This window comes from Desmodus rotundus, chromosome 5 (assembly GCF_022682495.2).
Source record: "Desmodus rotundus isolate HL8 chromosome 5, HLdesRot8A.1, whole genome shotgun sequence".
NCBI lineage: Eukaryota > Metazoa > Chordata > Mammalia > Chiroptera > Phyllostomidae > Desmodus > Desmodus rotundus.
Genome location: NC_071391.1, coordinates 276,835 through 291,724, shown reverse-complemented (window position 1 = coordinate 291,724; position 14,890 = coordinate 276,835). Strand labels below are relative to the sequence as shown.

Genomic DNA, 14,890 nt, shown 5'->3' with positions numbered 1-14,890 from the left:
TCATTTGAGGAACGGAGGTCCTGGTCCAGAACACCCTTGGCCCCCAAGTCCCCCATCAGCTCCAGAAGGCTACAGGGGACATAAGTTCAGGAGGCCACAGGTCACCTGGCGAGGCAGCCCCGGGTTTCCCTTCTCTTCAGGTGGAAGAGAAACCCAGCCCTGACCTGGAAGTAAGCTCCGAACCACGTTCTCTCAAGGCTCCCAGATGTCGGGCACTAAGGGTGGCCCAGGGCAGACCCAGCGGTTACCAGCGGGACAGGAGTGTTAGGAGTTGGGCCAGCCCAGACTGCCCCTTCCTCCCTGTGCCCAGGGCCCCTGCTGTGGACCCTCCACACCCTCACCCCCACCTCCTTTCTGTCCCCAACAGCGGCGCACTAACTCTCGTTAGGGCTGGCCAGTTGGGGCCCTGAGGAAAAGCCATAGGATCTCAGGCTGTCCCCGGGGGTCCCACGTCTGAGCAAGAGAGGGTCAGGCCCGAGGAAGATGGTCCTGCACAGGGGATGATGGCGGACCAACATCTCTGGGTCCCGAAAACACTCGCAGAGAGGTGGGGAGGGGCTCGCTGGAGACTGTGAGAAGAGAATCGCAGGGAAAATTCAACTGGATCCCTCCCCGCAGGCCTGGCCCCGCCCACACGTTGGCACCCGCCCACTTCCGCCACGCCCCCCTGCTAGGCCCGCCCCTCCTGGCCCACTGTGGGGTCACGCAACTCTCTGAACCCAGCCAGCCTGGACTCCACTCCACCCGCCACCCTGGAAACGCCCACCTGGGTAAAGGTGACGCTTGGTCAACCCACATTCCAGACGGAGATGCTGGGGCGGCTCCGAGGACTCCAGGAGCTCGGGCCGAGCCGTCGGGAGCCCAGCGGACAGGACCCAGGACCTTCCGAAGGGCCTGCACTGCGCCTGCGTGAAGCCTCAAGCGCCAGTGTAATTTTCCCAAAGCTCCACACCGCGGCTGGTCTGCTGGCCGCACGACGTCTCCCGCGTAGCACCGACTACGTCCCAAGTCACAGCCGCGCAGATGCGCTCAGATGCGGGCCGCTCAGTGCTGAGCGCACTTCCTGACCGGTGCCCCGCAGGGGATGTACCTGGAGCCGAGGTCGCAGTCACGTGACGGCATCCCGCTCTTGTCCTGCTTGGAGCAAGTTCTTCCCCGACCCAGAGGAACAGGTCCGCCAGCGTCCCCTCCTGCAGGACCCCTTCCCTGGGCCTGACCCCCTCCTGCTCAGACGTGGGTCGCTCGGGTACAGGGGCGCATCGCTCTAGACAAGGCCCACCGCAGACACAGCCCAGCCCTCTTTGGGCCCCAGAGTCAGGGCGCCCCAGTGGCTGTAACTGGGTGGGAGGGGGCGCAGCTACAGGGGCCAGGGTTCTGGATCTGTGTAGCGCCTGGGCGCCAGGACCCAACAAGACCACAGGGGAAAGAAATGCTGCCCACAGACCGGAACCAGCAGGACTGACCTTGCCCCACAGCTGGAGCCCACACGAGCCCAGGGCTCGTCCCCAAAGGGCGAGGCTCCTGTGGAGACAGGTTCACCTCCCAGACACAAGCCTGTGCCCCCTGGGACTTCCCCAGCCTCTCTGGGGTGAGTGTGCAGGGCCTGGGGGGAGGGCACGGGTCAAGCTCAGGACAGCCCCGGGCCCAGGTGCATCAGCGGACCTGGCAAAGCCTCCCACCCCAAGCCTGGGGGTCCCCGAAGGCTGAGGGACCCTTCCTGGGCACTGGCAGAGGCTCCAGCTAGCAGGCCCAGCCGGTTTGGTGGGAGGATTTGGTCCTTCCCTCAGGGTTTCTGTCCCTCAGGGCTGACTGCTCTGTCCCTCCCAGGCCCCAGCACAGCCCTGCTCCTATCCCCTGAGGAGGAGCAAGGACAGACCTGGTGGGCTGGGGGAAGCACAGCCATGGCGGGACCACCCAGGTGGGGCTGTGGGGCTGGGCTCCACCCTGCACTGGACCTGCGAACACCATGGCCTCCCAGGGCACTGGTCTGCAGCACTCACCCTGCTCCCAGACAGCCTGGGGTCAGGGAGAATTGTCCTAGGGGCCCAGGGTGTCCTGGACCCAGCTTCTGCTCCCAGCAGGAGACCAGGACCATCTGAGAAAGAGCTGGACCCCCCTCAGAGAAGCAAGCAGGTGGGCCAGGGGGCAGTGGGCTCAGTCTCAGGGGCAGGCTGGGCACTTGGCAGGAGCTGTGGCCCAGGAAACGTTGGCATTGTGACATCCAAGTGCACTTTATTGGGTTCAGTGGGGACAGCTATGTCTGCACAGAGTGCTGAATGCAGGGGGGCGGGGCGGTGGGGGCAGAGCCAGGAGGGGGTGGCGAAGACGAGGTCCCCTTGCCAAGGGCAGCGACTAGTACCCTCCGTGGTTCTGCCCGGCCTGTTTTATTGCATTGTTGATTGCCGGGAACACCACCAACACCAAGAGAACAGTGAATCCTATGGTCCAAAGGAGGCCCAGGACCAGGGCCACGAGGTTCAGTTTCATGGCAGTGGACGCATAGCTCTGGGCCCCGGTCACATCGCCCACCATCTTCCGGTCCCTAGACTGGGGGAGAAGAGATGCTGAGGGGGGCCTGGAGTGGAGCTGGGCCTGGGGAGAGCCAGCTGCTGTGACTCAGGTCCTCCCCTGCTGGTCCCTGCCCAGAGCCCCTCCCCCTGCCCTTTAGCCACATCAGGACCCTCCTCCGCCCGTTCCCTGGAGCCCCAGCAGGTCCAGGCCAGGGGGGTCCCTCCCTCATAGCCTCTCAGCCTCTCCTGGGGTCCCTGGCACCTCCTCCCCCTGCCCTGGCCCCTCTGCTGGCCTCACTTCAGCAGGGGTCAGTGTCTCTGAGGATCTTTTCCTTTTCTGGACCAGACATGAGGTCTGGGTGGGATGTGTGAAGGACGTGATTTCTCTAACTGGGATGGAAAGGAGAGCTCCTGGACACGGTGCAGACCCTCCCGTTGGGAGGCGCGTCCGTGTAGCCCCCCTCTAACTCTTGTGGGGAAGGAGCCCCCACCCAACACACACCCACATCCACTCAGAAAACTTGTCTCACTAGGAGCCTCCGTGTCAAGGGTCCTGTGTGCAGGGGAACCTCAGGGCCCACACACACTTTCCTGAGAAGCTACCAGGCACCCACCCACCTTCACGGAGTAGGCGAACGCCACGAAGCCCAGGCAGCAGACGTTGAAGTAGATGGAGTTGAACAGGGACCAGACGATGTGGTCGGGCACCTCGGTCTCTCTGTGGATGTTGACCACAGTGGACATCACGGGTCCTGAGCCCTGGGGAGACCCCCAGTTCGCCAGTTCCTGTTCCTCCTTGATCATCTGTGGTTGAAGGTGCAGGTGTGGTCCCAAGTGAAGAATTGGAAACTTCCTGAAGCAGAGCCCTGAGCAGGAGCTTTTAGGTGCAGGGCCAGTGCTCAGGGCCCCTCCCGCTCCAGGGCAGTTCTGATATCTCGGGAGTGTCTATCTCCTGCGGTTTGTGTGTTGGTAAATACGGTGGTAACCAGCAGTGTGGAAGGAAGGAGTGAGTGTCTGATAAAAGCTTATGGGCCCTGTTCTCCAGGGTGGACCCCGCTTTGCTCTGCTCCAGGTCCGGCAAGGGGCCCTTCCCAGGTGAACAAACAGGGACCCTGGGTTCTGTGTTCGCAGGGAGATTTCCTGAGCTAATAATTAATCAAGTGATGGATACAAGATTTAATTTTTTTCCCTGGCAGAGGTCATCACAGTGGGTCTGTGACTGGCACTGTCACCAGCACCAGGTGGTGCCACCTCCAGTTCCAGTACAGTCAACCATGCTGTCTGACAAGGTCCAGACATGGGGGATATATCTTCAAGGAAGCGTATCCTGGCCTGGAGGACGTGGCATTACTTGGGATCTGTGTGTGGTTTTGTTCTTTCTCTTTCTTGGAATCTGTATTTTTACTGCCTTAATCATCTGGAATCTCCTGGAAATGATCACCACTCTTAGAACTGACCAGCAGCTGACACAAACAGGATATAATCAGACCAATGCGTCTCTGGTCAACAAGTCCCTGAATGTCTAAAAGTCGTTAGAATAACAGCCCCTCCTTTACCTTGAATAAGAATATATATCAATTAGACAGCCATAGAAATAAGAAAAGCTGGTTAGCTATTAAGTATATAGAAAGAGTTACTATGAAGCTAAAGTTTATAGTACACAGAGAAACATTCTAGACAGAAAAGACAGATAGCTAAGTTAGATATCACAAAGGCCTTATTGCCTCTGCTCAATCTACTGTATACTTTTGCCCTATGAACAATTTCTGAAAATGTCTAATCGTCTGATTTATAACTGTCCTAGTTAAAATAATCTTTGTTCACTAACTGAATCTATGGAAAACTTTGGTCAAAACAATCTTTGTTTAATATAATTATATCCATGGAAACTTTCATACTTTTCATGGTTACTTTTGTATTGATGTTTCTGCTTAACTGATCATGCTATACACTTGCAAATGTTAATCTATGCCAAAAAGGAAAATATAAAAATCCACTTGTACTTGGCAATAAACGAGTCAGTGCTTCACCTGCCTCTGAGCTGTGTAGTTGCCTGATCTCCACGCGCCGATGCCTCATAGCACCTTCGGGACCCCCTGGACTCTGCTGCGGCTGGACCGCGGCAAGGTGGCGCCACTTCACAGCTGCTGAGTCCCTCCCTGAGACCCCCAGTAGGAGCCTCTGTCTGCAGCCCAGCGTCTGCTCTGAGGACAGCATGCAGGCAGCTGTGACACTCCAGTCTGGAACCACCAACCACCGTCAGCGTGTGTGGCTCCGTCCCTGTGAGCTCAGAACCGTGGGCGAGGGGCGCAGAGCAGTGACCCTGTGTCTCTGAGGAGCTGGCCCCGGAGGGCTGCGGGGCCCGTGGCGCTAGGGCCTGGCAGTGCCTTCTGACCTTGGGTGTCTTTCCCAGCTCGGTCACATGGTTCCCTGAGAGCCAGGAGAGCTTCACTGTAGGTGTCTTATTATAGCCATTGTCAAGTTTTTCTGAGAACTCGGAAGATTATCTTCAAAAAAAGGAAACATTGGGGCTAACGAGGATGTCGGGAGCAGGCTTTGGGGATGGGGTGCTGTGCTTTTTCATCCAGCGGACCCCACTCCCGCTTCCAGGCCCTTGAGGGCCACCACAGCCGAGGGCCCCACGGCCAGACCCCTACAGCCCCCGACTGGACTCAGGCAGGGCCTTCCTGCCCCACGTCAGATGCCACGACCCAGCTCCGGGAGTCGGTGGGGAGGACCAGCACACACAGACCTTGTGGGCTCAGATCCCGGGGTGGGGGTGGGGTCCTGGCACCTTCAGCCTCCACAGGGTTACGCCGAGGGCGGTGGCCGTGGTCAGCAGCCCACGCCCCTTCTCTTTGGAGTGTTGACCAAGGAGCTGACCCTGCCGGTCCTACAGCCCGCAATTCTTCCACTGGAGCGGATGTCAGTGCTGTCCTGCCGCGTGGCTGGACGCCGTGGTGTGCGGTGCCTGCCTGGACGGTGCGCCCAGGGACTCTGGGGCAGCACCTCCCGTGGGCCGACTGTGGGTCTCCCTGACCACACAGCCCACCCTGGTCCTCGTCAGCCACTTGGGGTTCCTCCTCCACGAGGTTCCCGGTCACGTCCTCGGACCCATTGCTCCGTCCGGCTGTGGCCTTTCCTGTCTTCACTCGCTCCAGACACCGCAGCTTTGTCAGCCTCCTGGGCTGCCACTGCCACCATCCCTGGCTGCTTCACCCTTGCCGGCGTCTTTGGAGCAGAGACAGCTTAATTCACTCGACATCATCAGTATTTCCCGGCAAGTGTTGGTGCTCTTGGCGTCTTTCTGAAGAAACGCTCTCGCACATCCAGGGCGCCCACACCGCCTCCTGTGTCATCTCTTCGCCTGCTGACAGTGCCCCACGGCCTCTCCGGGTGACGCTGGGCGCTGCTCCTGCACTGGGGTGGCACTCCATTTCCCAACATCGTTGCTGACGTGTGCGATTGCGGGTGAATCCCACACACAGAGTTTGAACCCACGACTTGGCTAAACTCCCCACCTGTTACCAGAAAGTGTGTACAGAGCTGAAGGGCCCATCCCACGACGGCCGTGTCGCCTGCGAGGGGAGACCCTTCGGTTTCTTTCCTCACAAACTTCCCGGGCTCACCAGCCACACTCAGGCCTCCTTCCGGGGGCGGTGCCAGTGGGGCCCCTACGTCCTCTCCATCCCAGCGTCCCCCCTGACACGCTGACTGTCCAAGGCCTTGGGAGAGGCTCCCTGCAGATGAACCGTGCTCCTTTCTCTTTCCGAGCAGCTGCGCCAGTCTCCTGAGATCAGAAAATGAATTTTCGGGACGCTTCTCCTCTGTCTGTGGGCAGGCCCCATGCATTTGTATTTTTAACGGGTGAACGTGTGAATGTTCCCTGGGAAGGAACTTGCGGTTTGGGGAGCAGGAGCACAATTTACTGCCTGGAAAGCAGGGGCCAGAGGAATAACGGCCCCGGGCTCACCCTGCCCACACGGGCCCCCAGCTGGCTCCTCCTTGTCCCGCCCTCTCTTGGGTCCTGAATCCGTCCACTTGGCCTCCACCAGTCAGAACACCACACAGCAGCCCACCTGCTTTGCACCCCGTGATGCCGAGTCCACAGTCCCGGCCACCGCCTTAACCAACACAGTTCCACGATGGTCCTCAGGCCAAACCACCCAGGGCCAGGTGCCAGAGAGGGGGGCAGCCCCTGTGCCCTAGCCTCCTGGAATTATTCAAACCAGCCCATTCCTAGCGATTTCCCCAACAACCTGCCTTTCTTCCCTCTCCTCCTGCCTCCAAACCCAGCCTGCCCCTACCAGGCCCTGGCCGTGGCCTCAGGGCCCACCAGGCCCTCCTTTCCAGGGCTCTGGGAGTTACCTTGAACTTTTCATTCACTGGCTTCCGAGTCCTCACTCGGTCACCTTTGTAAGTGAAGACTCAGGCACAAATCATCCCTTTGGCACCAGGAGCTGCCGGGGCAGGTCCAGGCCACCGGGGGCCCTGTGGAGGCAGAGCTGGGCATCGGTGGCCCCCGCCAGCCCGAGAAAGTGCTGCCGACCACACACTGCACACGATTAGAAATTGGTTTTAAGAAGGAATCACGGATGAGAACCGATCACATCTGCTGTTCTGGGCGCAGGAAGCTTCCTGTGTGCGTGAGCAGTGCGGGTGGGTTCCCGAGGTAGGGAAGGACAACAAACCCCAGGCCACTCCACTGGAGGAAAGGGCTCCACCAGCCGTCCCCGACCTTTCTGGCACCAGGGGCTGGTCTCATGGAGGACAATTTTTCCACGGACAAAGCGTGGGGGTGGGGAGACTGGAGGCAGAGTCAGGCCCTAAAGGGAGCAGAGCTCCCCTCACCTTTGTGCTGCTCACCTCCTGCTCTGCAGCCAGCCGGGTCCCTAACAGGCCACAGACTGGTCCCAGTCCAAGGCCCAAGGCCTGGGGTTGGGGCCCCTGCTCTAGTCCTTCTATGGAACATGGTGACGCTTGTCACACACTGAGGTGACCTCCAAGTGAGCGGCCAAACAAGGCAGGAACCACTATTATGGGAAGGATCGGGCAGCTGATGAATGAAAACATGTTGTTTTACACATTGTGTGTGTTTGTGGTATTTGTCAGATTTCCAAACTCGCCATTTGTCTTGTTACCCTCACTCTAAGTAAACAGTCACTTCTGCACCACCTTCGTTTCTGTGAGTTTGTGCTCCTTTTTACACAGAACCAAAGACTTGGTAAGCTTGCTTCCCCACCCTCCGCGCGCCCCTGTTACAACTGGGACAGACTTGTCCCTGGCCTGGGCCTGCCTCCTGCCTGGGTGATGGGGACTGGGTGGTGGCCCAGAGTCCAAGGTCGGCAAAAATGGGGAGGAGCCCTGGCAAGTGGTGTCACTGTCGAGCTCAGTAGGCCTTCGGGTCATCAGGGAAGGGCACCTGCCCACTGCCAGAGGTTGACAGAGTCTCATAGGACCCTGCCTGGAGGCGGCCGCCCTCGGCGCCCAGCGCCCGGCTGGCAGCAGGCCTGCTCCAGGAAGTTGCTGCTGGCGCTCACACCCCGTGGTGGGCTGGCTCCTTGGTTCATTCATGCAGGAAAGGTTGGCTGAGCCCTTACACAGTGTCGGCCCAGCTGGGTGCAGGACGGGAAGAGCCGAGCTGGTCAGGGCTGAGCCTGAGGTGCCCCTGTCCGGGGGAGGGCCAGACACGGTACAAAGCACAGGCTGGGCTCCTGATCTTTGGTGGTCCCCACAGGGACAGCTGGCCTTGTCTGCAGATGAGGTGTTGGTCATAGTCGGGCAGGACAATGTTCCCCACCTGTTGGGGCTGGAGAGCAGGGATGTTTCGGGGCTTCTGCAGTGCCCAAGACAGTGCCCCACAGAGGCCAGCCCGCCCCAAACATCAGCAGTGCCAGGCGGTTTCCCTGGGCCGGGCAGACATGGCGCTGCCCCAGGGCGGGGAGGCGCCTGGCCTGGTGGTCTGGGCTTGCAGGGCTCCTTGCGGCTAAGCCCCGGGGAAGGCAAGGGTTCTCTTCCTGTGTCACAGAACAGGGACTGAGTGCTGGGAGGACAGGGTGCACCTGGGCCGTGGGGCCCCCCCCACCGCTCCCCGTGGGCTATTCTTCCTGAGGGCCAGGCACTTTCCCCCTCCCGAACTGCGGTCTTAGCTTGTCCTGTCAGCGCTCCCCAGGATTCAGAAGGGTACGTGCTCTCCCCCGTTTCACAGAAACTGGGCCAGGGCAGCACAGAGCCACACGCTGCCCCCCAGGTCCTGCGTTTCCCTGGGCACTCAACAGCACCCGCCTCCCACCACCTCCCTGACCCCGGGCCCCAGAGCCCCTGACCTTATGGGCACTCAGAATTCCACGTCCTGGGGACCTTCCGAACCGTCAGCACAATGCAGACTCGAGACCCTAGGCAGCTTGGGGATCTGCAAGGGTTTATCACTGGGCGAATTAGAAAGATTTCCCCACCAGGCCTGGGGCCTTGTTTGTTTTCCGGGAGCTGACCTTGCTGAGTGTCCCGGCCAGGCTGCTGAGGAGGTCAGAGGTCGCATCTGCCCTTCCCATGTGTGTGAGGGGCAGGACATGGGTGGGGCAGGGGTCGCCCTGCGCCCTCGTCTCCTCAGCCATCATGCCCGTCAGTCCGTCCCACCAGGCAAAAGCTCGCCCCGCAAGGAGAGAAAGGCGCCTGGGTGCCACTCGGCCCACACTGTCCAGAGGGACCTTGATCCAGAACCTCTCCTCTGGCCTTAGAGGACACCAGAGCTCTGTGGTCAACAGGGTCCTGAGTGGCAGCCATGGAACCCAGCCTGGGATCCACGTGGCCCCAAAGTGGCCCCCAAGCCGCCTCTTTCCCTGCGCCCAGCAGCTCCTCCTTACCAGCCTGGGAAGCATGTGGCTCAAGCTGCAAGCTGGGCGGGACTGGAGACCTTCACACAGCCTCTCCTCCGACCACATCCCTGAAGGTCTGGGCTCTCATCCCCCTCTCTCCCCTGGAGGGTCCCTGGCAGGCCCTCCCCTCTCATCGGTTCATACAGCTTCCCCGCCTCACAAATTCTGAAAGTACCCTGCTTCCCTCTTCGCCTGTCTTTACCCTGCTGCACCTGAAGCTCCGTGAGGACTCAGCCTGGACCTTCTGCCAGCGTGTCCCCAACTCTTGGGGACACTTACCCAACCTCCTCTTCAAGGGGTGTGTGGGTTCAGAGGGCTCTGCCTGAACTCTCAGCACCTGCTCCCGCTCTGCTGGCCGCTGGCCGTTTAACAAATGCGGGGTGTTCTTGGGGGTATCTGTCCTGCAGCTCTCAGACGGGGGTGTCCTGGGGTTCACCAGCAGCGCTAAAGGACTCTGGGAAAAAGCAGCAATCCCTCCCAGGGGATGCTGGCCCTGACCGCACGCCAGCAGGGACAGGTCCAGCCACCGTTCCTGGGCCATCTCTGCAGGTCGTCCCCAGTGCGCGGGGCCAACAGCCACAGGTTAAACCAGGAAACACCACCTTTGGGTCCAGCGACAGGCCTTCTGGCCCCTAGTTAAAGCGCGTCCTAATTTGGATTTCGGTCTCATCGGAACGCGGTGGAAACAAATCTGGGTCAGAATTCGGATGAAGTCAGAATTGGGTCTTACGGGGTCTAACGCCCCTCCCTGGCTTTGGGACTGGGGGACTGACAGTGCCCATAAGGTGACACCGCGCCAATAGAGACCCCACTCCGCACCCCCTGGCGTTGCCCCGCACACACCCTGCGGCCGTTGTTTGCTCGCGATGCCGCCAGGGGGCAGCGCAGGACCACGCGTGGCTGGAGGCGTCGAGGCCGAGGGGCTGGGCTGCTCCCGCGGCAGTGGGGCGGACTCGCTGTTCCGGGCGCGGGTTTGCACCCCGCGGACGGCCGACGGGGCCAGAGCCGTCGGGCAGCTCGCGTGCTGTGTCGGGAGGGGGACCCGTTTCCCGGCGCGTCCTGGAGGCCGTGCACTTGGTGCCCGGCCCAGACCCTGTGCTCGAGGCCGCGGCTGGGACACGGTTGTCCAGAAGGTGCCGCAGAAACCGCGTATTTTAGCCAAGGACCGCTCCCGGCCGCGGTGGGGGGCGGGGAGCGCAGGGGGGGGAGGACTAGCAGAGGATCCGGAAGTGAAGGGGCGCGGGAAGAGGAGCGCGGTAGGGTGGCAGGGGGGCTGGACCGGGGCGTCTGCGGTTGGGCGGGGCTGGTGCAAGGGGCGGGGGCTCAAAGGAGAGACAGCGCGGAGGGGCGGGGCCAGACTTGGGGCAAGGGTGTTCCGGTACAGGGGCCCAGCCTGCCCGCGGAGCAGTTTTCTGTTTCCCCGAAGTCACGTGCGTCGGGTGGGTTTGGGGCGGGGAGCCGCGAACTTGCGGTTACTAGTGGGCGTGGAGAGCGTGCTGGCTCGGGGTCTGCTGGCCGCCCCCGGTCGTCGGAGTTTCGCAGGGCAGCTGCCGGGACTGCGGGAGGCAAAGCGGGGGCGGGGAGCGCCCCATCCCGCACCCGACCGCTGCCCAGAAAGAGGAGGGGGCGGCCGGCAGAGAGATCTGTCCTCCCCGGCGCGGGGACGGCGAGGGCAGCTTTTTCTTCCTTCTCGCCGGGACTAGGACGAGCCCAGCATGCGTCAGACGAGTTCCCGCTGGTCCGGCCCCGCGGCCTCTAGCGCAGCCTGCGCCAGCTCACTCCGCAGTGCGCGGGGCGGTGGGAAGCGGAAAGGGGTGCAGAGTAGAGACGCCCCCTGCGGAGGCTGAGACAGCAAGCATCCCAGATCCCGGACTGAGAACAGAAGCCCCTTCCCCGTATCCGCTGTCTGGGGAGAAATTCCTGTGCAAATCAAGACACACGTGGAAGGGGGCTGAAGGGTTACCAGTCCGTACCCTTGCTAACGCTGTCTACAGGAGACACACCTCAAATACACAGACGCTCACAGCCCCGACCCTCGGGGCTCAGGTGGTTGAAGGTCGTCCTGCAAAGCCAGAGGTCACGGGTTGCACCCCACTACCCTCCGCCCCGCCCCACTCAGGGCCCAGATTGGGTTGCGGATTTGGTCCCAGTGGGGCCTGGTCCAGAGGCAACACCTGATGTTTTGAAACCAGAAAAGGGAAGATTAGATTCGAAAAACACTGCACTCTTCTCGCCCTGGGCAGTTAACTGTTCCCAGGGGCTGGTGGTGGTCTGTCTCTCCCTGGGACTCAAGGGCCCGGATGCCTCCACTTGTCCCCAGGTGGTCATCTTTACCAGGGCCCCAGGAGGTGGGCTATCTCCCAGGAGCCAGAATGGGCCTTATCTGTAGTTTCTGAAGCAAAAGCTTTAACATATGCCTCACTTACTAGGCTTGGCCCAACTCTTGAGTCCCCTGTCAGTGTCTCCCATCGATGTTTCACTGTCTCTCCCTCCTTTCCCCTCTCTCTGAAAGCGAGTAAGTAAGATCTTTTAAAAACTAGACATACACAGACTGAAGTAAAAGGATGGAGGAAAACACATTTCACGATATCGGGGACAAACAAAAAAAGCTGGGGTACCAATACTTAAACCAGAGGAAATGCATTGTGACCCACAGACGGTCACAAGAGGCCAAGAAGGACCCGGTGGCTCCACCGCTGACGGTGGATCAGAAGAAACTCGTTAGAGGAGACCCGCGCACCCACGAGTCCATTGCTGCACCTGCAACAGTCGAGGGAAGGAGGCGGCTCGCTGCGCAGGGAGCACAAGTGAAGGGGAGCAGACAGACCACGGACAGACAGGCCCTGCCGAGAGGGGAGCCATTGGCAACAGAGCAGATGGACCGCTGTGTGAGAGACAAGCCAGAGAAAGGCCGAAGTCACGTGAGCCCACTTATGGGGAATCCAACAAAGGAAAGAGAAGGGGACTCAGAGATACGGCGGGGGGGGGTGTTGGGGACAGCTGAGCAAGGTGAAGGGATGAGAAGCACTCGCTGGGGATGACAGAATAGTCACGGGATGTCAGGGCGGCTTAGGGGACACTCCTGTCGGCACCATGGACGGTGTCTCGTGGGCACTAGGTGCATGGGGGTAATGGCTCAGTTCTGCCTACCACGAGGGCGCACGCCCGAGACTGACAGAATATTGTCTGTCAACTCTGGTGGAGGAAATAAAGAATCTTTTCCCTCAATGAGCTGAGCGTCAAAGGACTTGGGCTAAAATTCTTAAGTTCACGTCCAAAAAGTTGCAGTAGTGGGAAGGAAAACAATCCCAAACGAGGGGAAACAGAACTTTGTCCGGGAAAGCAAAGGTCTGGTGCTGTTTCTGATTAAACGCCCATCTGACTCCAGGCTGTGCGCTGGGGGGGGCTGGCGGGCCAGTGGGGGCTGGGGGCCTGGAACGGGGTCCTGCCCTGGGGACCTGTGCAGAGGAGGCCCTGACCTTGCAGATCTGCTGGTCCGGGCAGCTGAGCTTTGCTTTGACAATCAGAACAGGTTGTTTGCTTCCAGATCTTTCTCCAGGTCTTCAGAGGCTGCTCCTGGAGGGACCCGGGAGAGGCCCTTGGTTCCCTTATCACTCTCTGCCAGGCCTTCCCCTCTCTGCCTGGGGGTGTCCTGGGGCCCCAGAGTTAAGTCAGCTGCGCCCAGAGCCACTCGTCTGAAAAGACCAGAGTGGCCCTGGCCCGTGTGGCTCAGTTCGTTGGAATTCCCGGTCAGGGCACCTAGGTAGGTGGAGGGTTCCATGTCTTCTCGGGTCTTGGATGGGAAGGCAAGGAATCAGTGTCTCTCTCCCTCTCTCCCTCTCTCTCCCTCTCTGTAAAAGCAGTGAGCAAATGTTCTCGAGTGCCAATGAAACAAAGACCCAGAGTCACTGGATGGGGAGATGGTCACGTGAAAGGGACAGCGCCTGCCCTGTGGACCTGGCAGAGTGTCGCTGCAGGGAAGTGTCCCTCCTGACCCCATGCCTTGGGGCGCTCACTTCCCCCCTCTCTGGTCCCACTGAGGAAGGCAGGACCCTGGAAGAGGGACACTGAGACAGACAGTCCAGCAGGCACTCTGCAGCCGTCTAGGAGATGCGATCTCCCCTCCACCAAGGACACTGAGGAGTAAATGGTTTGCACTTCACCCCAACCACAGGGCAAACTGCTTAAACCACCCACTGGGGGAGACAGAGCAGAAGTCCAGTCAGTGCCCTTGGGCGACCCCACCCAGCACCAGGAAGTGCAGGGAATGACCTCATTTTGGGGTCTGCAGAAAGGAGAGGAGTCTTCTACAGACACCCCGCCTGGCCTGAGACCTCCTCTAGCCCCCAGCCTTCACTTTCTCTGTTATTATCACATGTACTTACTTTACGAGAGAGGGGAGGGGAGGGAGAGAAACATGGCACCCGACTGGGGACACAGCCTGCAACCCAGCATGTGCCCTGACTGGGAATCAAACCTGTGGCTCTCGGGTTCACAGGCCAGGGCTCCATCCACTGAGCCCCATCAGCCAGGGCCAAATGGTCAGCCTTTAAAAAGCCTTACAGCAAAGTTCCTGTCAGGCTGCTCCCATTCCCTCAAACATGCCCAGCAGCAGTGCCGCCCGTGGAGCCTGCCCGCCGTGCGGGGTGGGCACAGTGTGTTCGCTGAGCGGTGCTCACAGGGGAGCCTGGCGAGCCGCCCCCCGTGCTGCTGGGTGAGAGGACTCAGCCCCGAGGGCTCACAGGAGGTCAGGACAGGGCTGACATCGGAGGGAAGGGAAGTGTGGTGCCCAGAGGGTGGCAGCCGCCCCAGGACACGGGCGTGCACTCGTGTGGGTCACAGCAGCTCATTTCCCAGGCCTCGCAGGTTAGCCGTGGGTGAGGCTCTACTTTTCCGACCTGTGCCCTTTGCTGTCCATTTGTCACATCCCCAGGGAGGACGGACTCCAAGCACCTAACACAGACTCTGAGAGCCCCAGGCTACAGCCAGCGGAAATGCTGGGAACGTGACTCAGGGGACACTGTGGTCCTGCCGGGAAAAGCTTCTGAGCAGGAGGGAGCCGGCTGCAGGCTCCGACGTGAGGACGCCCAGGCAGGGAGTGGCTTCCAGGACAGGGGGGGTCAGGCCGCCAGCACAACCTGCACACCCAGGTCCAGGAAGCTCAGCAGGGGTACCCTGCTCCCCACAGTCAGGCAGGGAGCTGACAGCAGGGGAGACCCCCCAGGCCCCCTGCTGGGGAGAGCAAGGACAGGTGGGGAGCGCAGGTGTGACTCAGGGGCTCAGACACCTGGTCCTGAGAGTTTGGGAACTACCCTGCCTTGCCCCTGGGACCAGCCCCAGTGCTCTTGCAGCCATCAGAGGTCAGAAGGGACCCGAGGGGCAGAGGACGCCTGCTGGTGTCTCCTCTGGGGCAGATCTCTGAGCTGCCCCACCCCTGGTACCCCACCCCAGAGCAGGGACAGGGAGCAGCGCCCCCTGAGGGCCGCCTGGCAGCCCTGCTGACAG

General features: G+C 60.7%; 1 protein-coding gene and 1 long non-coding RNA gene across 2 annotated transcripts; one reads left to right on the top strand and one right to left on the bottom strand.

Annotated features, from left to right (window-relative positions):
* Positions 1 to 1,052: 1,052 nt before the first annotated feature.
* Positions 1,053 to 4,550, top strand: LOC139440901 (uncharacterized). Its single transcript, XR_011651177.1, has 2 exons — positions 1,053 to 1,172; positions 3,707 to 4,550. It is a non-coding gene; the product is annotated as an uncharacterized lncRNA (long non-coding RNA).
* Positions 2,213 to 3,513, bottom strand: LOC112317064 (interferon-induced transmembrane protein 2-like). Its single transcript, XM_024574052.4, has 2 exons — positions 3,129 to 3,513; positions 2,213 to 2,547 (listed from the first exon to the last, which is right to left on the bottom strand). Exons 1-2 carry the CDS (start codon positions 3,312 to 3,314, stop codon positions 2,353 to 2,355), a joined length of 381 nt encoding a protein of 126 aa, XP_024429820.2. The 5' UTR covers positions 3,315 to 3,513; the 3' UTR covers positions 2,213 to 2,352.
* Positions 4,551 to 14,890: the final 10,340 nt, after the last annotated feature.

What these genes read in the sequence shown, in the direction of transcription:
- LOC112317064 (XM_024574052.4), bottom strand. Translation starts at nt 3,314, where the DNA reads ATGATCAAGGAGGAACAGGAACTGGCGAACTGGGGGTCTCCCCAGGGC. An exon ending in CGTTCGCCTACTCCGTGAAG is followed by an intron (nt 2,548 to 3,128) that starts GTGGGTGGGTGC and finishes CTTCTCCCCCAG; the next exon opens with TCTAGGGACCGGAAGATGGT.